At 32.6% G+C, this 25440-nt stretch overlaps 2 protein-coding genes across 4 annotated transcripts; one reads left to right on the forward strand and one right to left on the reverse strand.

The window, feature by feature from the left end:
- The first annotated feature begins 1756 nt into the window (after positions 1-1756).
- On the forward strand, positions 1757-24907 carry LOC138127693 (uncharacterized). Of its 3 annotated transcripts, none has more exons than XR_011158346.1 (3): positions 1757-5895; positions 5963-12305; positions 17186-19141. XR_011158346.1 is itself a non-coding variant. In XM_069043749.1 (3 exons), exons 2-3 carry the CDS (start codon positions 22729-22731, stop codon positions 23196-23198), a joined length of 414 nt encoding a protein of 137 aa, XP_068899850.1. In that variant the 5' UTR covers positions 12015-12305; positions 17186-22728; the 3' UTR covers positions 23199-24907. The 3 variants fall into 3 exon arrangements, 1 of the variants encoding a protein (XP_068899850.1); XM_069043749.1 differs by lacking the exon at positions 1757-5895 and adding an exon at positions 22860-24907 and having other exon boundaries at positions 12015-12305; positions 17186-22803; XR_011158345.1 differs by having other exon boundaries at positions 1758-12305.
- LOC138129397 (uncharacterized) lies at positions 21335-21762 on the reverse strand. The gene is made up of 2 exons (XM_069045687.1): positions 21703-21762; positions 21335-21643 (listed from the first exon to the last, which is right to left on the reverse strand). Exons 1-2 carry the CDS (start codon positions 21760-21762, stop codon positions 21335-21337), a joined length of 369 nt encoding a protein of 122 aa, XP_068901788.1.
- Positions 24908-25440: the final 533 nt, after the last annotated feature.

Raw genomic sequence — 25440 nt, forward strand, 5'->3', positions numbered from 1 at the left:
ATAATGTTAATTGCATTTCTTCTTCGTATATTCCCTCTTTAATTTTTTCGCCGTTAAGATCAGAAACAAAATAAATCCAAACATTATATACGCGTTTTTCTACAACTGTAAATATTTCTTCAGTCCAGTTCGTTTTTAATTTGTTACGAAAAATATCAACCATATTGGACAATCTAATTCTATCACCAACTTCAAATTTTGGTTTTTTATTTGTTAATGTAATCATATATACGGTTTCTAATAACTGTCTTTCATTTTCTTTATTAACATCTTTTGGTTTCATTTTAATCGTAGAATGATAAGAATTGTTATAAGATTTTATAATTTTTGGTAGTGACGAAAGCCAATCAAAACTGTCATATTGGCTTAAATTTATTTCCTAAAGTACGGTTGAAACTCTCAACAAAAAAAGCTTTATTTTTTGTTCCTGTACTATAAAGATTGATATTGTATTTATTTAAAACGATCCTCATATCTTTATTGTAAAACTCTTTTCCTCTATCAGCATGTAAATTTTTCGGTGGATTGTGTTTATCTTTAATCGCTTGTTGTATGATTTTTAAAAACACATTAGCTACTTCTAATCCTGATTTAGTTTTTAAAGGTTCTACCCATACAAATTTAGAAAAGGTGTCTTCAGCAACTAGAATATAGATAAATCCCTTATTGATCTTTTTAAATTTATTAAACTCATTCGACTCCTTTGACTTTAAGGTTTTTGTTCTTAAAGTATAGCTTGGATCTTCTGATTTTCCTTTTGGTCTATAAAAAACATAAATATCTATTTGCCAAGTATCATCAATACCTCTGTGTTGAAAGCGACGTGTTTGATATTTTTTCCTAGCGGGTTTAAATAATTCAAAAATTAAAATATCTTTAGGTGATTTAGAAATATTATTTTTTATTGATTGACAAATTCTGCAAGTTGATATTCTTCTCCAGCGTTTATATTTTACAATAAATTCTGGTTCTCCACTGGATTTAGTTTTTGTTTTGCATATTTTACAATAATCCATTTAGTTAGCAATAAACTGAATTCCTTCAGCTGCGGAGTCGTATTGATAAAAACAAAAAAGATGGTTATATTTGAATAATTATGGAGCAATTCGCACGAATTGTCCAACTTGTCGAACACGATTGTTATTTTTTATTCAGATGTTTATGAGCTTCTTCTGGAGGTAATTTTGTAAGTAAAATAACAGTAACCTTTCGTAACAATTCAACTTCTTCATCTTCTGTCAGAGTAAATTCAATTTTTTCACCGTTTACCGTACAACAAACAGTGGAGATACCATTTTCATTTAAATTGATTACTATATTGCTTTCCATTTATATATGTTTATTTTTTGTAAACGCGCAATGCGCATGAAGGTCAAAGACTGATAATTATAAAGAAAACTTGACTAACATATAAAAAAAAATTGGAATACTTAATTTATATGGTTTATTGTGATTGTAAACACCGAGATTTTCATCTGTGTTTACTTTGTCTTTTTTATCCTAAAAAGTAATAAATCAGTCTCTTTAATAGAAAAAGGCTTCGAAAGATCAAATTTTTTCAATTCGTTATTAGTAATTTCTAAATCTTTCAGATCAGCTGTTGATCGGAATTTTATAACTTCCATATTTATCGGTATACTAAGATAATATTCTCCATCAAAAGTAAACTTAAGCATAGTTATAATCTTTTGATCATGAATTCCCTTTTCAAAATTAATTTTTCCTACAAATTGTAAAAATGAATAATCAGTTTCCAAGTTAATTAACCTTTCTCCGTAAATATCTAGTTGTCCTTTATTGACAACATCATACTTATCAATTGCATCAGCAGTTTTAACTATTCTTCTATTACCAACACCGATATAATTTTTTCTAATGGATAGATTGAGCGAATCTAAGTTCTGTCTGACAATTTTTAAAACGCTTTCTGAATCATCTTTTTTGATCATATTACTAAGTTCCGGTTTAACAATTTTTAAAACGCTTTCTGAATCATCTTTTTTAATCATATTACTGAGTTCAGGTTTAACAATTTTTAAAACGCTTTCTGAATCATCTTTTTTAATCATATTACTGAGTTCAGATTTAACAATTTTTAAAACGGTTTCTGAATCATCTTTTTTAATCATATTACTGAGTTCAGGTTTAACAATTTTTAAAACGCTTTCTGAATCATCTTTTTTGATCATATTATCGTTCGCTGACGCTAAATATTGTAAATTAACAGCATCGCCAGGATTTTCTGGTTGTTTTACATTAACTAATTTGTGTCCTGCGATATCATAATCGCCGTTTTCTGTTAGATTAAATCCTATACCAGGTGGTCCTCTTGTTGATTTTCCACCTTTTTTTCTATTTTTTCTAAGAACGTATTCAGATATCATCGTCTTTGACATCGGATTGGCTCTGCCAGTCATTTATGGGCGTAAAATTCTTTCTATATTTCATTTCAGGAGTTTTGAAATCAATAGTTAAGCAATCAAATTTTTTAATATTATTTTCATAATATTTCCTGAGTTTCTTATCCAACCCCTTTTCTCTAAATATTAAGCTTATATCATTACCATCACACGATGGAAATATTGAAAGATAATTACATTGTAAACGAATTGATTTTGGCACTCTATACCAATCCTGCGTTATATAAATCATTGAAGCATTCATTTTTCTTCCGCGTATAGCTAAATCTATCAGTTTCTTTTGATCTTTTTCCGTTACGAAATCATCAACAACAATCAAGTTTTGTTTATCTCTATCCAGTTCGTCTACATCGACTATGTCTTCTATATCTGATGAAAAATACGATTCAATTATCGGATCTTCAGGTCGAATTTCGCTTTGCTCCATGAGTGGACTACGTCCACGAATTTTTTCATCATCAAACACATTTTGTAATAACTGATAATAAGGTTCTTCTAAATCTTTCGCATACAAATAAAAAGTATCAAAAAATAAATATTTTAAAAGATTGACAACAGTATTTGTTTTACCAGAACCGCTTCGTCCTATAATTATTAATATAAAAGGCCATTTTGGCGCTAATTCATTAATGTTGTAATGTTCTTTTTCATCGGCTTTAATAAAATAAATAGGTAAGGACGTATTCATTTATTTAACACAAATACGCACGCTTATCGCTAAACCGCGATAGCGCAGAAGTTAAAGCGTCGCGCTCCCAATATGTGCACACTTTTCGCTGCGTGTTCGAATCCTGATAGCGGGTAAATTACTATCTCTTGTTCAACTTATGAAGTGTTTCACATTAATTATTAATTAATTAAATCTAAAATAAAAATCAAGTTGTAAAATAAAAATTTCAAAATGAAATAATAATTTCAAAACGAATCATAAAATTCAAAACGAATGCAAAAATTCAAAAAAATTTGCGGACGGAGTCCGCTAATGAAGCGAAGCGAATTTTGAAGGGGCTTACGTTTAGTCGCAAACCTTCGGAGGATCCAAATGATCCTAGATGGCAGCTGGATCAGACTTCGGTGTTTCATAGTATATAAATGACTAACACTGATAGTAAAACTGAAATAATTGACGCTATTCTGAAAAATCGTGAAATAATAAAAAATAGGATCCATTTAAAACAATTTAAAGAACATTTAACGAAGGAAGAAATAAAAAAATTACAGAAGCCTATAACTGACAAACTTGATAATATTACTGAATTTGCCTCGCTCATGATGAACGAAGCGAATCCAAAAAATGTTTTAGCAATTGAGGAAGAAGACAGGCAACAAGGTCTACCCAGAGTCGAAGACTGGCAGCGCGAGCTCAGAGGCAAAGCCGAAGACCAAGACAAAAATGTTTCAAAGAATGTGGAAGGCGATGATGTAAGCGAATCAGATAATTTATTATCTTTTCCAAAATCGTCTGCCTCAATAAGTTTAGATCCAAATAAAGATTTAAATTTTGATATTATTGAAAAACAATTTAAATTTGAAAACCCTTCATATTTATTATCGTTAGACATTAGTAATCGAAACGCAAAAATTGATACAACGATGCCTGAAATATCAACTAAATTAAAATCATTAAATGCGCACATTACAAACGCAAAGAAATCACAAGAACGAGAAAAAATTGATAATTTACAATATGTGTATTCACAGTTGAAAAAATATAAAAGTGTTTTAGAAGATATTCGAAAAATTCCTTTCTATGAAAAAGGAAGTAGTATTTTTTCAGATCCGAATGAAATGGTAGAACGTCTTAATCTATTAATTGCGTCAAAAAATGCTGGAAATGATTCAACCGATGTATACAATGAATGCGTAGAAATACTTGATAAATTGTTAAACCTGAAACTCATAAAAAAGTCAGATCACAAAAGGATATTCTCTACCCAACTCGCCTTTGCCTCGTGAACCTTTTTTAAACAGAATAAATGAGCCTAATACACATTAGATCTAAAAAAAATGATTTTGAAATAAGTTATTCTGAAAATCCTATTAATTTATCTGGATTAAAAGGTGAAATTGCTTTAAAAACAGCAAGTCTCTGGTATAGTTGGGATAACATTACCGAAGAGTATAAAAATAACGAAATAAAATACAAGTCTGGTAAAAAGGCTCCGCAGGCCGATCTCAAAAATAACGAAATCAAGAAAGAAGACGATAGAAATGAATCGGAGTGGAAAATATTAAAATTACCGAACGGTCTGTACGATGAAAATGAATTAAATATGTAATTATATCCAAGAATATTTTGGAACGTTTGAAACACCCCCGTTTTATTTTGATGTAAATTATGCAACTAAATTATACGCGACATAGATTATGAAATTGACTTTTCCCACGGTAAGATATATGAGCTTTTAGGATTTGATAAGAAAATATATAAAGAAGGAATAAACTATGCAACAAAAATTGGTAATATCACCAAAGATATTGATCAAATCTTGATTCACTGTTCCCTAGTTTCATCTAGTTATCAAAATAATCTCAAAAGTGATGTTATATACGCTTTTACTCCAAATATTTCGCCTAGATCTTTAATTAATATTGAACCAACGCATCCGAAATATTTACCAATTAATCGTACGGATTATATATTTAATATTCGCATTTCCGTTACAAACCAGCTAAATCAATTGATAAATTTTAATGGAGAGTGCTTAAATTTTGTTTTAGATATTCAGTGAGCCTTCGTCTTTCTTGTAGAATAAATGGTACTTGTTGTTCATAGAAAACAATTATTTCCTAAACAATATGGGTTTGGCCTTAAATATCACAGAGATATTAGAGGTGGAAATATTTTTCAATCTATAAAAAAATTTGCTATACCTGCATTAGGTTTTTTATATCGCAATATATTAAAACCTTTTTGGAAAAATAATAAAGAGGATATCATTCAAGGTGTGACTTCAGGGTTTAAAAACATAGCGTCTACATACGTAAAATCACCGCCGTTTTCTACTTATAAAGAAGAAATTATAAATCCTATTCTAAACAAAATGAAAGAAAAATCGATGAATGAACATTTACGAGGTGACGGATTGAAAAAGGCCAAGACTGGCAGGACGAATCGATTAACTAAAAAATCAAAGGAGATTATTAAAAATCTACTGAATGCTTAAGTTTCCTAAAAGACTTCTTTTTATTTAAATAAATGGAAAGCGTTGTGGACAATTTATGGCGTATTGATGAAATGCCCGTAATTGATGAATCAACAAAAAGTTATACTTACAATGAAATAAGAGAAAGTAATATCAACGTGAAAGAACTTGAACAATATACGCTCGAAACTAACATAAACGGATGGAAACATTTATCAGGTGCTTATATTTTTGTCAAATCGAAAATTAAAAACAATCCAAATAATTATGCAACTATATCAAATAATGGAATAAATGATTTTGACTATGTGAGGTTGTTCTATGAAGAGGTATTGATAGAAGAAACAAATTATGTGGGTGTTGCTACGCTAATTTCAAATCTGATTGAATTTTCAGGAGATGTTTCTGATACTTCAGCATCACAATTGTGTTGGTATCCAGACACAGCAGATTCAGCAGATACGTCTCAATACAAATATGATGGGAAAAATAAGGCGGAAAAATTTAAAGATTTAGACGTTGATATAAAAACTATTGTTTCAAAAATTACAAATAATTCTGCATTCAATAAAGGATATTTAGAGAGATGGTTTGTAATGATTTGAATACATTACTTTTTCCGCCAAATATTTGAACCTGCGCAAAACGGTAACAAATGTGGTCGTGATCGTCGTCGAATCGGAGGAGCCCTACGTTGTGATTTTCTTTTGGCGGAAAAGGTTCGGAATGCAAACGGTGAGGGTTCCAGTCGGAAGAGTGCCGCAAATAAAACACACATGTGAGGGACGCAAAATACCTTTTATTAAAAATGTCTGTAATAACTTTGATGAAAAAGAAATTGGAACGAATACAAAGGACAGAAATTAAGTTTAACGAAGTACAAGAAATTAACTAGTTGAGTACATCACAAAGATAAACGACAAGATGAATGCAACAATATTTAAAATAACAGAAAAGCGGGCACATGACAGACAAAATGACAGTTTAAAGCTTGCAAAACAAGTAAACAAATTATAAGGCAGTTATTACAGACAGGGACGGATGAAAAACCCTCTTCAAAAACCGTATCCCAGGTATTACTCACATTTTACAATTCGATTAATGACAAACAATGTTTAATTTGGAACTACGCGGTCAAGGTACGCCAACGGGAGCTTAGAGCTGGAGGTAACAAACTTTCGGCCACGAGGGAACTCAGAAGAATTATCTGAAGCATCTTGAAATCAAGCGACGTTTATAGATATTCGGGGTATTAATGAAAGTCAGACGATTTCGCCGACCAAGTAAGAGTGACAGAGCGTCTCGGGGTTGTACGATTAGCATCACCAAACAGCATAAGCGAATATTTAGCTCCACCGTCCCCAACCAACCGTTTCCGGACAAAACCCCGAAATCTCTATAACCTCGACGGAAGCTTCACGAAAACATCCCGCCGCCGCAGATGCGAAGACCTAGGTCCGTCTCCGCTAACGGCTTTAAATAACCGTAGCTTCCACAGAAATTTACTAAACAAACCCCACGACTTCCTGATTGTCACCTAGCTCCCACAGGGGCGCACTTACAACATTTTACTTTAACTTTTCCGAAATCTAGCAACAGCACGAAGGAATAACCCGGGTTTAATTCTATCGAACAACGCGTAACATTAAACGATGCGAAAATTCAACACAACAAAGCGCAACATTAAGCAATGATCAAATACACAAAAAAAACGCAACATGAAACAAGGATAACATAAGCAAAAACAAACCGCAACATTAAACAATGAGGAAATAAAAAAAGAACAAAACGTGAAGTTAAATAACGATAAAATAGAACCACTTTAAATGGTACAAATGGCAGTAAACAACATAAATCGCGAATACAATAATCGCTGGTAATGTTAAACAAAAGAAAATGGTGGGTCGAGTGCCGTTAGAAAATGCTAGTGAAGAACAAAAACAAAATGGACGCACGCGGTTCGGACGACGGCTCCGTATTTTCGAAATTACCAGATTGCAAAAAAAAAAGAACCTCCCGGGAGAAAGATAACACTTAAATTTAACAAATGGGCGCTTCTTAAAGAAACAGCATGCAACAAAATGAAATCTACAACATACCCTTACCACGTGGTCCTGGTCCCAAAACAAACCACAAAAAAAAGGCAACGAAAGTGGGATAAATTACCCAGGTGAATTAAAAACGTTGAATTCCTCACGGGGACACAAAATATCTACCCGGAACGGTAGTGTAATCGGTTCAGATGTAACTTACAGATTTTTGGAATATTGGATCGCTCTTCGCAAGGTCTGTTCGTTTCGAAAAACCAAACAAAAGTGACTACCCCCGTCAACCACCCGCGCGGGCCCGTTTCACCCCCCGCTATATTTCCGCTCGTAGTGCCTAGTCTAGCCGCTAGTACCTTCACATTTGGCGCGCTGTTGTGGCGGTACCGGAAATTTAAATTTAAATTTTAAACTGGGTCACTACAGGTTGTTAACAAAAGATGAAAAAACTATCACAAAATTTATTCCTTTATCTAAAATTTTCCGATTTGTACGAGACTGTAACAAAGTTTTGAATGGAAAAATTCGCATTGAATTACGTAAAAATAGGGTAAAAAATATATTACACGCTAAAGTTGATGGAACTTATGATTATGAAATATCTGATATTAGTTTGTGGATCCCTATAGTAAAACCCTCATTAGAAACTGAAAAAATATTATCTTCATTATTAGTTAGCAAATCTAACTTTCTTTGTGGATGGAATGCGCTTAACTGTTACCGTAGTAATTTGTGGTCTTCTGGAAGTGGAAACTGGCGCGTTGTAAATAATCAAAATAAAATATCTAGAGTTTTTATAGTTTTTTCTAGAGCTGAACGAAACGATAATTTTACCAAGACAATGATGATTTTTGATAATATGAATTTAAAAAGAATAAATATTAAAATTAATGGTACCCAACATCCTACTTACGAATATCAGGTGAATAATGAGGATTTACAACGCTTGTATGCCGCATTCCTCTCTTGTAATTATAAAAAAGATTTGGATGAAGGTACGTGCGTTAGCTATAAAGATTTTTGTAACCTCTATTTAGTTGTTGCTTTTGACTTAACAAAAGAAAATGATGAAAATTTATTTAGTAAAACAAAATCATCTGAACTAGAAGTTAATTGGACATTAAGAGATTGTCAAAATGTTAATTACTATATGTATGCTGTAGTTGAATCTCAAAGAATTGCAAATATGAATATCATAGATGAAAAGATTTATTTGAAAATGAAGTAGTTTTTAATTAAATAAATGAATGATTATAAAGTATATTTATCACCCAATCAAATAAAGAAACTCCAAAGTTGTAAAGAAAAAAGAATAGATTGTATTATAAGATTCGATTTAAAAGAAAGACCTAATAATACTATTAAATTAAGAGAAAAACAAGTTGATGAAATTAAAAAGTGTAAAACGGAGAAGAAAAAATATTGTGATATCAAATTTTCTCCAACACAGATAGGCGGATTTTTACCTGCCTTAATTCCTGCAGCGTTAGCTGTAGCCAAAGCATTGGGGTTAGGTGCTGCTGGTTATGCTGGTACTAAATTAGCACAAAAAGCCTTTGGAGATGGTATAAAAAAAAAGAAGACCGGCAGTGCCAGCTCAGAGTCAAAGACGAAGACGAAGACATATGGACAAGGAATAAAATTGATAGGAAATCGGGGTTAAGTAATATAGAAATATCTGATATTATGAAAAATTCGGGTTTGCCTCATGAAGCTACGCGAAATTTTCGAGGCGTTTTTGCAATTGACATGTTACCAAAAAAAATTAGAAAAGATGAATCAGGTATAATTAATTTTCATCCCTCTAATTGTTATGGCTCACACTGGGTATGTTACATAAACAAACCATATTTAAGAAATATTTTATATTTTGACAGTTTTGGAATATCTCCACCAGAAAAAATTAAAAAATATTTATTAAGTAGCGGTAAAAATATAGCGTGGAATAGCACGCAGTTACAAATGAATTCTTCTGTTTTATGTGGTCATTACTGTATATATATGATAATTAATGTCAACAGAGGCAAAGATTTTTATGATATATTATATTCTTTCAAACAGATACCGTGTCGTTTAAATGAGAAAACTACTATTTCAATATTTGAACGTAATTAAAAAATATATATATTATCTACCGGGTGATCAAGAAGGACTGTTTAAGTTGGCAGTACAATTAAGAAAATTTTTTAATTCGGTTATTTATAACACTGCAACCGGATATGTTTTGTTGGTTTATTTGACAAATATCTGATGTAGGTATAGCATTAACAACGACAAGCCATCAACAACCGAAAGTTACTCCTGTTATACGATTTAAAATACAATTCAGTGTTACCAACTTAAACAGTCCTATTTGATCACCCCGTATTTGTTATAAATGGAAACATAAAAACGCTTGTATGTATACAGAAAAAGTTACATATATTTTTATAAAATTGGAATCGGCTTATCTATTAGTAAATTATTATTTAGTGCATCGGGATTATCTTCGTTAGCCCTACCTCCATTAGTTTGTTTATCTCTTGGTGCAGGGGTAATAGAAATATTAGATAAGAGATTAAAAATATCAGAAAGAATTGAAGAATATAAGTTAATTTATAAATTTTATAGACAGTTATTGCATTTATATAAGGCTGATAAAATAAATGAAAAAGAAATAAATTTACGTGAAGAGGAATTTGTCAGTAATTTTAATTATTTTCCCAGAGAGAAATACCTAGAAAAAGTCCGCTTAAACGGAAATTAAATTCGTCTTCGACTCATGAAGTGTTTCACATAGTAAATAATTAAATAAGACAATTATTTTTTAAGATATTCCAATTGTTTAATTTGATATTTACTCTAATAAATGAACTATATTATTCTTTTCTTATTTCTCACTACTGTAAAAAGTTCAGATGATGTCTGGGCACGGACAGCCCAGAACCGAAGGCGATGTTAATATTAATAATTATTTAGAAAAATTTGGGTATTTAGCGTCAGCTGGAGCTGACTCAGGTCTGCGACTAGACACTAATGGACCATTAATAGCTGAAACCAGTGAGGCATTAATAAAGTTTCAAGAATTCTATAATTTACCTGCTGATGGAACATTAAATCAAGAAACACTTGCTTTGATTAATACTCCTAGATGTGGTGTTAGAGATAATCCAACTGCTTATAGAGTTCACACTAACAAATGGTCTAAAACAAATCTTAAATGGTATTTTTCGTTGGCAACAAACGAAATGAAAGAATTAGCACAAAAAGCATTTGATCAATGGGAATCGGTTTCAAAATTAAAATTTGAGTTTAATAGTAATAAACCAGATATACATATTTCATTTGCTAATATGCCGTTTCAACATAATCATAATTCCCGGTGTCAAAAAGGAGTGTGTTCTAACAGTTTTGATGGGAAAGGTAATATTTTAGCACATGGATTCTTTCCAAATAATGATGAATGTCGAGGAATTCATTTTGATAAATCAGAAAACTGGTATTTTGGAGAACTAGGTAAGACCCCTGACGGACAAACAAATTTTTATACGGTATTATTGCATGAGATTGGACATACTTTAGGTATTGAACATTCTGCCAATGATAAAGCAATTATGTATGCTTATTATAAAGGAGATGGTGATAAATTAACGCAAGATGATATTTGGGCAATTCAAATACCTGAACGGTCAAAATATGAATCAATACCAACTACAACTACCACAACTAAAAAACCTATTACTTTGACTCCTAGAAAGACTGATTCATTACCTGATTTATGCAGCTTAAGTGAAACTATTAACACATTTTTAATAGCAAATCATAAATTATATATTTTCTACAAGAAATATGTCTGGATTGTTAATTTAAAAGACATGAGCGATGATAATAAACCAAAATTAATTACAGATTATTTAACTTTTTTACCAGATAATTTTCAAGAAATATCACATATTTATCAGAGACCAGATGGAACTATTTTGTTAACAACAAACAACTTATATTATATTATTGATTTTCCTAGTTTCGTTGTTAAAAACGGTTATAATGGAAGATCTATCACAAGTTTGGGTGTTCCTAGTGGAAAGAAAATTAATGCAATATTTAGTACTTATTCTGGTCAAACTTATATATTTTATGACAACACAATGTTTATAGAATTTGATGAATGTCTGTTTAGACCTAAGAAACATGGTATGATAGTTGAATTGTTTTCTAGTATTCCTTCTAATGTTGACAAAGCTTTCAGATATATTAATGGAAAAATTTATTTCTTTAAAGACAATAATTACTACGAATATCATGAATTTTTGCAAACGACAAAATCGTATAAATTTGATTTATCTATTTTTGGAATTAAATGTAGCATTATAGATAAAATTATGATTTTACTAAATAAGCTTAAATAACTATTTTTTATTTAATAAATGTGGGAAGTTGAATTGTATGATTTAGATCTTAATAGAGAATATAGAATTAACGGTGTTGAAAGATCTAGATCTGAATATTACAATGGAGTAACGTTTTTTCTAGATTCATATGAACATGATATTCGAGTGATGCTCGTACATGTCGGACGTGTTTTCACAGCGCTCCTAGTATTTTGCGTTATAATCTTGAATAGTTTTATACTTTTCCCTTGAAGTTTAATATCGATCTCTTGGTGATACAACGAGGAATCCAGTGCAATTGCTGTTTTTCTGACTTTAGTATTGGTAAGTTTTCTCATTGAACTATCTATTTAGCGGTTTCCGTTCTGCGACAAACGTTATCGCTAGCGAGATAACTTTTTGTTGCGTTTCGGTATCGGTTGGCGACTAAATAATTGATTGATTTTACAACAATGAATAAAAGGTGCTGTCACTGCTTTGAAAATATCCTGGATTCAGATCAATTTACTGGTTGTCATGGCTGTAAATTACAATTACATGTTGACTGTTTAACTTTAACAGAAATAGAGAAAAAAGTTTTACCATCATTGCGTTCCAATAATATTAAATTTTTTTGTAATCGCTGCAATGTGACGATCTCTGCTGTTTCTGAGGTAAAAACCATGATTAGCGACTTGAAACAATCATTTGATAGGCGTTTAGAAAAATGCTCTTCAGACTTTAGATCAAAAAGAAGATACAATCAATGAATCGGTTGAAAGATCGATACGCTCTTGCAATGTGGTTCTTTACAACGTTCCAGAATCTACCTCTGATGACGATTTCAATCTGGCAAACGATATTTTGGAAGTTCTGGATCCATCTCTGGCTGTTATGCCAGATGATGTGTCCAGAATTGGAAACTCAAAAGGTAATAAACCGCGATTATTAAAAATTAGATTCGAGAATGCTGACATGGCCAGATTGTGTTTGAGAAAAAAATCAGTGCTCTTGGGTAACAAAAATTTTTCTAAGATATATATTAGCGATGATAAAACAAAGCAGCAACAATCTTACTTGAAGCAATTACGTGATGAGTTGGCCGACAGCGCTTCTCTCATGGCTAAGTTTAATGATTTTTCAATGGAAATAGCTAACTCTAAACCTAACATAATTGCTTTGACTGAAACATGGCTTAATTCTGATGTAAGTAATAATATGATTGGATTAAACAACTACAAACTTTTTCGAAAAGATAGAATAAATGGCAGAGGAGGAGGCGTATGTATATACGTAAATGAAAATCTCATAAAAAGTAAGTTTCAGATAACTGTTTTAGATATATCAGTTGAACCGTATGATACGCTCTGGATTAAATTTTCCAGTAATTTATTTTCTTTTGTAATAGCATGCGTTTACAGACCTCCACTTAACGCCTCTTCAAACTCAATCGAAAATGATCGTAAATTAATCAATGTTATAGAAGATCAATTTAAAAACCTCTCAAATTTAATAATTGTTGGAGATTTTAATTATCCCAATATCAAATGGAAAGCAGACTGTTACTCCTCTAGCTCTTTTTCTGATTCACTTTTTACTGATATGTTAAATGATAACAATATTTCTCAAGCTGTTTCAGACTTTACACGATTTAGACATAACCAAAAATCCTCTCTCTTAGATCTTGTCTTAATATCAGATTGTAATCTTATTTCTAATCTTAGCACCTCTGATCCCATCGGTTTATCTGATCATTGCACAATTGAAATAGATTTGCAGGTTATTCTTTACTCTAAATGTAATATTGAGTCTTTTGTTTATAAATTTACTGACTATGCATCGCTTTCTAAATGTCTGGATCTAACAGATTGGAGCATCTTATACAATTCTGCTGACGTCGAGGAACAATGGAATTTTTTTCTAAATACGATTAACAGTTTAACCACCAAAAACACAAAAACAGTAGTAAGTAAACGTTTATTTATGAAACGAGCTGCTTAACAAAGTAAATTTAAAGAAAAAACTCTGGAATAAATTTAAACAAAGTAAGAATAACAACGATTATAATATCCACCGAAAATTTTCAAACAATTTGAGCTTTGAAATAAGAAATGCAAGAAGTAAATACGAAGCTAAACTACTTAAAAAACCTCAATCATTCTACTCGTATGTTCGAAAACATACCTCCTCAAAAGTAGCTATACCTATCATTCGAAACAAAGACAACGTGTTGTGCTCTAATTTTTCAGAAACAGCAAATGCATTTGCAGATTTTTTCGCATCTGTTTACTCATCAGACTCAACTGTATCGCTACCTAATATCAGTAGTTTCAAATATAAGAAGTTATTAACTGACATAAGTATAACTAAAGAGATGGTTAGAGAACAAATTAACAACTTGTCTGAAAATGTTGCTCCTGGTCCGGATAAATTAATTTCTAAAGTTTTAAAAACAAACTGCGACCAAATTTTGGAACCATTAACAAAAATACTGCAAACGTCATTTCTCACTGGTAGACTTCCCAAACTGTGGCGACAAGCTATAGTTACTCCAATTTTCAAAAAAGGTGACAAACTCGATGTCAGCAACTATCGACCCATTAGCTTGACTTGCCTTGTTTGTAAGTTACTGGAAAGAATAATGACTCATTATTTGCTTCAGCATTTTCATGATAACAGTCATATTCCAACTTACCAGCACGGATTCCTGCCTAATCGATCCGTTATCACTAATCTTGTATCTTCACTTAATAGTTGGACTAAGATCTTGGATCAAAAAGGCTCTCTTGATGTCGTATATTTAGACTTTAGCAAGGCGTTTGACAAAGTTTTCCACATCCTGTTACTGCACAAATTGCAAGCTCTTGGTGTGAGGGGTAGATGCATTGAATGGATAAAAGCGTTTTTGTCGGCGAGAACATTTGTGGTTCGTGTTGGTAGTCATTTTTCTTTAGAAAAGAGTGTTGCCAGCGGCGTTCCCCAAGGCTCAGTTTTAGGTCCAATATTATTCCTTGCTTATACGTCTGATTTGTTACTGTCACTGCAAACTGGTTATTCAGCATATGCTGATGATCTTAAATTATTTGGTTGTCCAACAGACAAAGAGTGTGACCTACAGCACAAAGTGAATATACTTTACGAGTGGTGCATAAACTGGAAACTCCCACTTAATACAAACAAATGTACAGTGATGCACTTTGGCAAAAAAAATCCAAAGATCACATATAAAATAGACAACACTGATCTTCCAATTGTAGCATCACAAGTTGATCTTGAAGTGACGGTAACGCAGGATATTTCTTGGACAGAGCAAACAAATAAAGCCGCTAGGAAAGCTGTTGGCACCCTATACCTTTTGAAGAAAATTTTTCCTTCCCCTTCACACAGTTTAGTGAGTAATTTATATAGCACCTATATACGACCTCAAATGGACTTTGCCATATCAGTCTGGCGTTCCCTTTACAAGAAAGACCAACTTTTATTAGAAAGAGTGCAACATGCAGTAACTAGATGGTCGCCCGATTTGTCACACCTGTCATACGAAGAACGTTTACAAATTTTAAAAATTCCGCAACTTGAAGACAGATTCGATAGAGCTGATTTGATTCAAATGTTTCGATTAACGCATAATCTTTTTCCTGAAGAAGTGGAAAACTTTTGTTTATTTAGTGAAGGAAGACGATTACGTGGGCATGAATTTAAAGTTGCCAAGGAATCATTTAAAACAACTACCAGGCAACATTTCTTAACAAACCGTGCTTTTGGAAATTGGAACGCTCTACCAAGTTTGATTGTTAATGCTGAAAATGTTAGCCAGTTTAAAAAACGTTATGATCAACACAAGGGGAATCATGACTAAAATTTGAATACGAGTATACCAGCCTCCGCTTTAGTTCATCCGACAATACCGATTAATTAAATTTTACTTTTTAATTGCTTAAACAAAAAATTGCGTAAAAGGTTTGCCTCCGCAATTTAACTTAATTTAATAATAATAATAATATGGATATTTTGAGTTTGTGTTTATCTGTAACAGATATAAATAGAGATGATCCGACAACAGATGAATTAATTAATAATATTAAAAAGTTACTTTCTTTAAATAAAACTGTATATCTAAAAAGAACTAAATTTCACTGGCGGTCATCGAAACAATTAGATAATGACTGTGACATTGAAATAATTGAAGAATAAAATAATTTTCTCTTATATACTAAATAAACTTAAATAATTTTTTATATAAATGGATAATAAAATAACTTTGAATTTAAATGAAAACGGTATTTCTACTATGTGTTTTAAAGTAAATGACGAAAAATTATGACTAGAGAGTTATTTTAGAAGACTTTGATACAATACCATTTGGATTCTAATCCTTTTCGTTGTTAATTAATAATAAACCAACTGGAAACTAACTGAAGATTTGTTATAAAAATCATTATTATTATATATCAATAAGTTAACAGAACATTAATTTTCCTCATAAACAATTTTGAGATTTTTAAATCCATTTTGAATTTCATTTTTTACAATACTTGTTACTTCCTCCCTTATTATTTTGCGAAGGTTACTTTCAAGGCGATTGATTGAGTCTTGAACTGCTTGAATTGACGTTTCCATATTATACAGGGTGGTCTGTAATAATAAACATGCGATTAATGTTTTCCATATAAATTACTTTTTTGATAAGAGACATACAAACACTTGGACACAAGTACTTAACACAGAAGTAACAGCACAACTTAAAATAATATATCACATCAGCTTCAAGTTAGAGATAACAATATTTTTTATAAAACCAGGCTATAAAAACAAGGACATAAAAGGAGCCAAACACATAAGAACAGGAGACCATCACAAACAACTAGATGAACACTGGATATAGATGTAACATTACATTCTTTATGTTTTGTACCTCTGTCCTGACTCTCTTGTTGGGCGAATTTGCTATACTACCTGTAACTGTATGTGGAATTTCCGGGCTTTCGTTGAGTTGCAAACTACTTCTTTTACTCATTTTCTTTTCAATTTCAACCTGAAACATAAAGCGGTAGAATAAAAAAGTAATTTCCAATTTTTGGCTTGTGCAAACACTTTCTGTTATGAAATTAATAATAAAAGATGTGAAATATTTTTATATTTCTATTGTTGGTATTAGGTAAATACTACTATTATCTAGACCTAAGATTAAATACAATTTGCTAAACTCATCTACTTACTTGCAGACCATGTGCGAGCACGTGTACGAAGACCAGTGTTGCCAGATGCACGTTATGACATTTCCCTCTCTCTAATACGAAAATATCCGAAAATACCCGATGTAGTTTTTTCCAACAAAATTTGTCATTTAAGACATGAGTAGCTTTTGCAACGAAAATTACACGAGTCGACGAAGAAGCCGAGTGTAATTTTCCAAAAGCAAAATCTACGAATGTCTTAAATAACAAATTTTGCAGAAAAAAATAGACCACGAATTAATTGTATTCGACTTGACAATCCAACTCGAAAATTTTGAACCAATTAAATTGCAGGGTTTTTTAAATCTGGACCAATCAAATTGATTTTATAGTGAAAAAACACTCTACTGCAGTAGGAGTTTTTCAGCGAAAAAATTTATATCAAAATGAAATGTCAAATTTAATTAAATTATTATGAAATCGATACACACGTATAACAAACAAGGCGCTAAATACATATATGATTAGTATTACATTCAACGTTATTCTTTACTATAATAATTGCTGGTACAAATGTTGCGTATATGCGTCAACTCGATAAATAATTTCTCGATGGGTTGTCACTGTTAAAATTACAAATCAAATATTTTTCATGATCTCCTGTGGTGCAGTTTTACCGGAATTCGGCGAATAAAACTGTAGACGTAGAGCCGCCTCTATAAATTGCATCATAAATAACTCGAACTCCTCTATTGTCGTATTAGGTTGTCCTGGTCTGGGCCCGGGTAGTCGGTTTAGGAACTAGTTAGCCAGATGCTGAGACCGAGATGGTGAGATGCTACAACGTGTCCTTGACCATCATAAAAAAACCGTTCCGCATTGATTTCCGCCCGTCCCCATCTAAATGATCTAAATTTTTCGCTTCGAAAGCGAAAAGCCCCTGTTTTACCCTAAAAATTAAAAAACCCTCACTAATACCCCCATTCATTGAAAATGCCCCCGTCTTCGGGTAAAAACCCCCAAATTGGCAACATTGACGAAGACTGCTGGAAGCTGGAACTAAACGACGAACGAGCATTGGCAGGAAGTCAAAAGCTCCAAGGTAATCAGGCTTGCCAATATAACTAGTACCAACTTAATCGCGGCGGTAAATTCAAATACAACAGAGTAAAATCTTTGAAAAATGTTAATTTTAAAATGTACCTTAAAATTGCGGTGTTTTCACGACTTTTTCTGCTTTTCAGTTTACCCTTGAAAATCGGGGTGCTTTTCCTTAAAAATGTTAATTTTAAAATATACCTTAAAATCGGGGGTGTTCTCATGATTGTTTTGCTTTTCTGCTTACCCTTGAAAATCGGGGGGGTGTTTTCTATTTATCCTTGAAAATTGGGGTGTTTTTGTGCTTTTTTTGGATTACCTTGAAAACCGGGCTATTCTGCTTAATATTTTTACTTTTTTTAGATTACCTTGAAAATCGGGTTATTTTGCTTGATATTTTTTACTTTTTTTTAGATTACCTTGAAAATCGGGTTATTTTACCCTAAAAATGTTAATTTTAAAATATGCCTTTAAAATGGGAAGTGATTTCACGATTTTTTCTGCTTTTCTGTTTACCACTGAAAATCGGGGTGTTTTACCTTAAAAAGTGCTGTGTGCTGAAGGAGCCCACTGCTTTTCAGTTTACCCTTGAAAATCAGGGTGTTTTACCTTAAAAAGTGTTGTGTGCTGAAGGGGCCTTTATACTACTAGAGGGCATGCCGAAATCGCCGAAAGCAAGGAAAGAAAGCAGCAAGAGAGAAAGAGAAGAGAGTAGGATGTCGGAAGAAGGCCTGAACCCATTCAGAAGGAGTTCCAGAATCGAAAGATCCCCAAGTAGAGGCGAAGAAAGAAATTAAAGCAAAGAAATAGAGAAGAAAATAGAAACAGTGCTCAGAGAGATAAAAGAGGATATGGCGGGAATAGTAGAGGAGAGCAGAGCACGAAGAAAGGAATTAGCGGCAGCGAGAGAGAAGGAGGGAGAGCAAGAAAGAGAGGACATGCTGAAATAGTCAGAAGTAAGGAAAGAAAGCAGCAAGAGAGAAAGAGAAGAGGTAGAACGTCGAAAGAAGGCAAGAACCCACTCAGAAATAGTTCCAGAACGAGAAGATCACCAGAAGCGAAGAAGAAAATCAAAGCAAGGAAATGGATAAGGAAATGAAGGCATCCATGATAAGAGAGATGAGAGAGGAGATCAAAACACTAAGAAAGAAATTAGCAGCAGTGAGAGAGGAGAATGGGGAGCTAAGGAAAGAATTAGCGACAGTGAGAGAGGAGATGAGAGGAAGAGAAGAAAAAGGGCAGTTGGAGAAGGCAGATTGGATGAAAAGGATGGAAATGATAGAGGAAAAGATGGAACAAAGAGAAAAGAAGGAGAGGAAGAATAATGTTATAATAACTGGAATAGGGGCAATAAGTGGAAATATAGAGAGGGGGGTGGAAGAATGGTTAGAAAGGGAGATAGGGGTGAAAGTGAATGTAAATGGAAGCATTTAAAATAAATAAATATAAGATGATGCTGGCAAAAATAGAAAGTTGGGAGCAGAAGAACATAATGCTAAGTTAGAGTAAGTTAAAGGAAAAAAAAAGGTGAGAGGATGTATATAGATGACGATTTGACAAAAGAAGAAAGGGAAACACAAAAGAAGTTAAGAGAGTTGGCCAGAGAGGAGAGAGATAGAGGAAAAATGGTGAAAATAGGATACAGGAAAATACAGATAAACGGGGACTGGTTTAGATGGGATGAGAAACAGGAGAAACTGAAGAAAATTTGCTAGAAGAAGGAGAGAATAAGAGAATCGAAGTACAATAGGGAGGGGAGAGAGTGTGTGTGAGAGAGGAAAATGATAGCGGGTTGCAGAGGTGGGGACGAGGAGAGAGAGAAGGTGCAGGAGGTAACGCGAGGATAGTGAGAAGATCGAACACATGCGGCGAAATGAGAGACAGAAAGAGAAGGAAATGGGGAGAAATAGGGAGCGAAGACGGCAGGGAGATGGATGAAAGAATAAGGAAGAGGAGAGAATGAACAGAGAACGAGAGGAGTGAGAGAGAACAATAAATTGTTACTTTTATGTTTATGTTTTGTAATCAGGAATCCGAAAGCCCGTAGGGCAAAATAAAGCATTTTGTTTTGTTGAGTTACTTTTGGTCTGCTTGTGAGAACGTAAAATTACCGTTTTTATTAAGGGTGCCTAAAAAGCTTGTTCTAAAGAGATTTTATGCCCAAATACATATTTTCAAGATGACATTCTAACAGAAAATAATTTGCACCCCCCCAGGTGTCACATTGTTTAGTCAGATGTTTCTAAAATTAGTTCAGAATATTTTTAAGAATAAAACTCATTGCGAATTTAAGGTGTTTAAAGCTTAGGTTTGCTCTCTCAGAAATTTTCCGGTTGGTCAAATGTAAAGCAGCCAAAACTTTATTTAGAAAATGTTGATATAAAATCTCATTAGAACCAACGTCATCCATCTTTCATTGATATAGTCAATGCAAACTACATTTTCAGATTTTTTTTTAATGGATATCTGAAATCACGTAGACATCGTTCACTCTAAGAAAGACATCGTGAGTCATCCAAAGCTGCGCGAACGAGTGCAGGCTACGGCCGATCAGTAGCGTAGGCAATAAAAATTACCATGGGACATCGTAGTGTTTGTTCTGAAAAGAACAGTTTTTGTTAAATGAATAACGCAAAACAGTAAAACGGACAAGAGAACGAGAGGACACAGACGAGAAAACACGTGGAATTAACAATAAACAGCTGACTAGCAAGTGCGCCGCTGCTATGAAACCTCCCTCTACGCTTCTAATTTGGACTCGCCCGACCCGAATTCGTTACTGCACATCATGATTCTAGTATTTACGTAGTTTTTAGAGACTCTAAGTGGTTAGCAACAAATTAGTGACAAGGTCGACGTTTATTCACTTTCTTAGAAAATTGTGCCATTGGTTTCTCACAAGTTGGTACCTATAGACAGTTCAATTTAGCAAAAAAAAACCTAGTGAATGATACGATTTGCCATTTAGAAAGCAACCAACCAAAATCAAAACAATCCTTTTGAAAAAATGTTCCTCGCAGAAATAGGAAAGCTTGGCGGAATAAGATGATCTGAAACGTAACATCAGCGCCGTTTATTTATAAAGATTCAAAAACATTATCATGATACAAGATCGTTAAAACAATATTGTATTTTCTTCATGTCACTGCACTCTTCCACTTTGCCAATTTCTTTAATGCATTCTGTTAACTGTCCAAGTTTTGGTTCTTTAAGTTTATCCACTCCAGGAATTATGTTGATGTTATCTATAACGATTGTTCCATCCTCCTGCAGTACTCCCGACTTTATGTTCATACATTTGGTGAAGCAAAGAACATTTTCTGGAATGTCTTCAACCGAATCAAACATTTTTATATCTTTTTCAGCAAGATCGTTTTCCTTCAAACATTCATTTGTAAATTCCGCCGCCTGAAATAACAAAACAAGCAATTAGTAATATGTGTAGGGGTGGCAATCTGTTTACTTACTTCACCTGCAAATGAAAACACGAAAATACTACACAAAAGTATTGCTACGCACAGTGACATGCTTTCTAATGTCTCTACTAAATGTGGTCTAGAACGAACACCTTACAAATTATTTATATATGACACCATGAAGGTTATTTATATTTTGTTAATAATTTAGAAAATTTATGATTATTAATCTAACGCTTAATATATATATTTTTGATGATAATTATAGATAATCAGATTCAGATTTACATGGTAACACTTTTTTTCCACTGATAATACTCACAAATATGTAAAAAACTTCCGGTGATATCGAATATATTATTAACTTATTTTTAACAAAAATTAATTCAAAGTGGTTTGCAAAAATTTGTATTTTTAATTATTGTTTAATTCTATTTTTGATTAAAACTTCCAACCTAAATCAGAAAACTGATTAGTGAAATTTTTTAATACATGGATCTAGCAGATAAATGAATCACAAAATTACACCACTCAGAAGAATTTAGTAACAGAAATTAACTCTTTTCAAATGTTACTTTTCAAAAGGCGATAATGTATGTTTCCACTATAGTGTCGTTCTCACAAGATCAAGACTAGTAAAAGAACAACTTTCTTAAATTGCTGATTCGAAACATTTTTGTTATAATATTTCAGGGCGTTTAGGAAGAAACCACGCAAGTGCTTTCGCAGAGGGCCTGAGAATACCGGTAAGGAAAAATGCTTTTGGACAAGATTTTTGAAATCAAAATGACAAATACGTAATAACTGTGTAACTAACAATGTCTTGTATGTGTGAAAGGTTTTTGTAATAAAAAATAAACAATAACGTGTGGTGATATGGCAAATTCAGCCAGTTGTGTCACAATTTTACAATATACAATTTACCAAAAAAAAACATATTACTAAAATTTATAAATATATAGTAACCATTCAAAAAACGACAACAATAGGATAAATCTTGCAACCTTCATATGGCACAGTATAAATGGTTCATGACACCAGAAAAATCCCACAGATAAATTTGTACTCTTCATCAAAATGAATCTCTTCACTGTGGTAATTTTTTGCGCTGTTTTCGTCCACGCTTATGGTGATGACGCAGCCGATGAAGCGGTGAGTAAGAATGCTACACCCACAATTCAAACATGTGCCTACCGTGAATGTTGCAGTTGCAAAAGGCTTTCAACGAGCTTGATGGAGAAGCAGCGACAATTAGGGATCGCTGTGTGAAGAGTGCATCAGTAGAAATCACAGACTTGAAATATTATGCCAAGGCCGATGACTTTCCTGAAAGGGATTTGTGTTTCTACAAATGCTTCTACGAAGAAACTGGATTTCTGAATGGAAACGGGAAAATGGAAGTGGACAGACTGGAACTGCTTCCGGAACTAAGCAGACTGGAAGATGAAGCAGTTGACAAGATTAAAGAATGTATTAGAGGACTCGATAAGATTGTAGAATGCACTGATTTAAGGATGCTTGAACAATGCTTTAATGAACTTGCGTGAGATATAATTTGACAACAAATTTAAAAAGTGTTTATTTTCTTGGGGTTTGTAATATCCTAATTCGTTATCCTTTAAAAGTGTAAAAAATGCTAATACTTTCCACAAGCTTTTATTTTGAGATCAGCGCATTGATATTTTATGTTTACTAAAAGAGTTTAAGTTTGATCATGAATTTTGTTACCTAAGACAAGAAAATTGTCCAGCAAAGAATTGTACATTCTTCAATGAGCGTCTAATGATGGCTGTTAATCAAAACGATAAAAATTCCAACACGAGCCGTAGGCGAGTTATGGAAGCATCCGAGTGAGTAATAATCATTATACGCGAGTAAGACTATACTTTCTCTACGATTATACCAAGAAAAAACAATCTTTGAAAATTGAATTTAATTTGGTTTTTAATACAGGGTGGACAGGGTATAGCGTATTCTCAATAAACCATATTTCTGATCATACTAGAAATACCACTAATATTTATTTAACTTTTTCTAGTACAATGTAACTTTTTTGAAAAGGCTCCGTTTTTATGATAAAAGAAAATTTTCGCCCTTACCCGGGTATACATTTTGAAGACTAATTTATTCCAAACTTTAAATCGATTTGTAACGCTTTTTCGTAAAAGAAATCAAACAGAGAAAACGTTCTATTTAACAAATTCTGGCGTGTTAAAATTAACACACGCATTTTAGATACACCCTGTATATGTATATGATTTGCTATATTTTTTCTTAAAATAAAACGCTAGAGGGGCGCGAATACCAATCTGACTTTGCAAAACATCTTCCCCGAACATTCTTGAAATAATAATTCCGGATATTTTTTATTCAAGTAAAAATTGATCCAGATATTTTCGGCATATTGCACATACTTATAGTGATTAAAATTCTTCAAATTCCTCATTTGGATATTTATTCTTGCGATATTTTAGAATGTTTATAAGAAAATATGTCAGTGCTTACGTAACAAGTTCTGCAGAGGACCTAAGAATACCAGTAATAAGATACTAATAAGATAAAAAAATAAAAATTTATACTTAGATAGCAAGATTTTGTATCTGTGAAAGGATTTTTGAATAAAAAATGAATATCGTGTCGTGAAATGGTAAATTCATTCAGTTGTACAGGGTGATTCAAGTTTTACCGCTCGAGCGAAAACACACACTTCTAATCGATTTAAAATTCTCAAAAAATTCAGGTGTGATGCTGTAGAACATTCTGTAAAAATTTCAAATTTTTTAATGAAACGAGTAAATATTTCGTTTTAATTCAATAACCGCTACATTAATTTATATAATTTTTCAATGAGAGTCCTTTCAAACATTTAGGAAAAATTTGAAGTCATTAAAATCATGAAAGCATCACCTGTTTTTGAAATAAATGGAATTCGATATTAAAGTGCAAAATTTAGCAGTTCAACAATAGAGGTTGACATGGGTTATTTATGGTACCCTTAAAGGACTAAAGAATTACTAAAAAGTTCTCAACAGATGTTGCCCAACAAAGAGGTATTTATTTATGACACTGAAGTTGATCTGATCATTTTTCGCTGCTAATGTTAAAATTGGAATAATTCAAAAACTAATCCTTTTCTTTTGATGCCAATTTCATAAATATGTTTGAATTAATTGTGAATTATGAGCGTGCACGGAAAAAAAATTTTTTTTGGTCAAAATCAATTTTTTTAATTTTATGGCTCTGAATGAAGTGATACGGAAAAATTGATTGCACACGTTTGAAGCCTTACATGAAGGGAATGTTATCCTAAAGTTTCGTAATTTTTACTAATTTTTTAATAGGGTTAATCGTGCGGGCGGTAAAACTAGAATCACCCTGTACAGGGTTATTATAAATGATTGTCCCATCACAGTAGGCGTTGATGACGTAGTTTAATGTACCGTAAGCCTCATAACATGAGTGAGACTAGTATCGCCGATAGGAGGCGCTACCGGCAGTAGTGAAAATCTGTCTACTAAAGTATATTTTTTCCTGGTAGGCGGTTGCGCGCGCTATTTACAAGGTTAGCGGAATAGAATAACCAATAGGGAGGTCGCATTTCGTTGCAGGATTTTGTAAATGGCGCGCGCAACCGCCTACCAGGAAAAAAATACTATAGTTTGTCTAACGTTGCGAGGCTGGCGACACATCCCAAATTTGTGTGGGTTTTCAACGCCAGCTGCGATAGGACAATCATTTATAATGACCATATCAATTTGACTGTAATATAATAATAAAAAAAAAACATAT

The sequence above is a fragment of the Tenebrio molitor genome, chromosome 4 (assembly GCF_963966145.1).
Source record: "Tenebrio molitor chromosome 4, icTenMoli1.1, whole genome shotgun sequence".
In the NCBI taxonomy this organism is placed as follows: domain Eukaryota; kingdom Metazoa; phylum Arthropoda; class Insecta; order Coleoptera; family Tenebrionidae; genus Tenebrio; species Tenebrio molitor.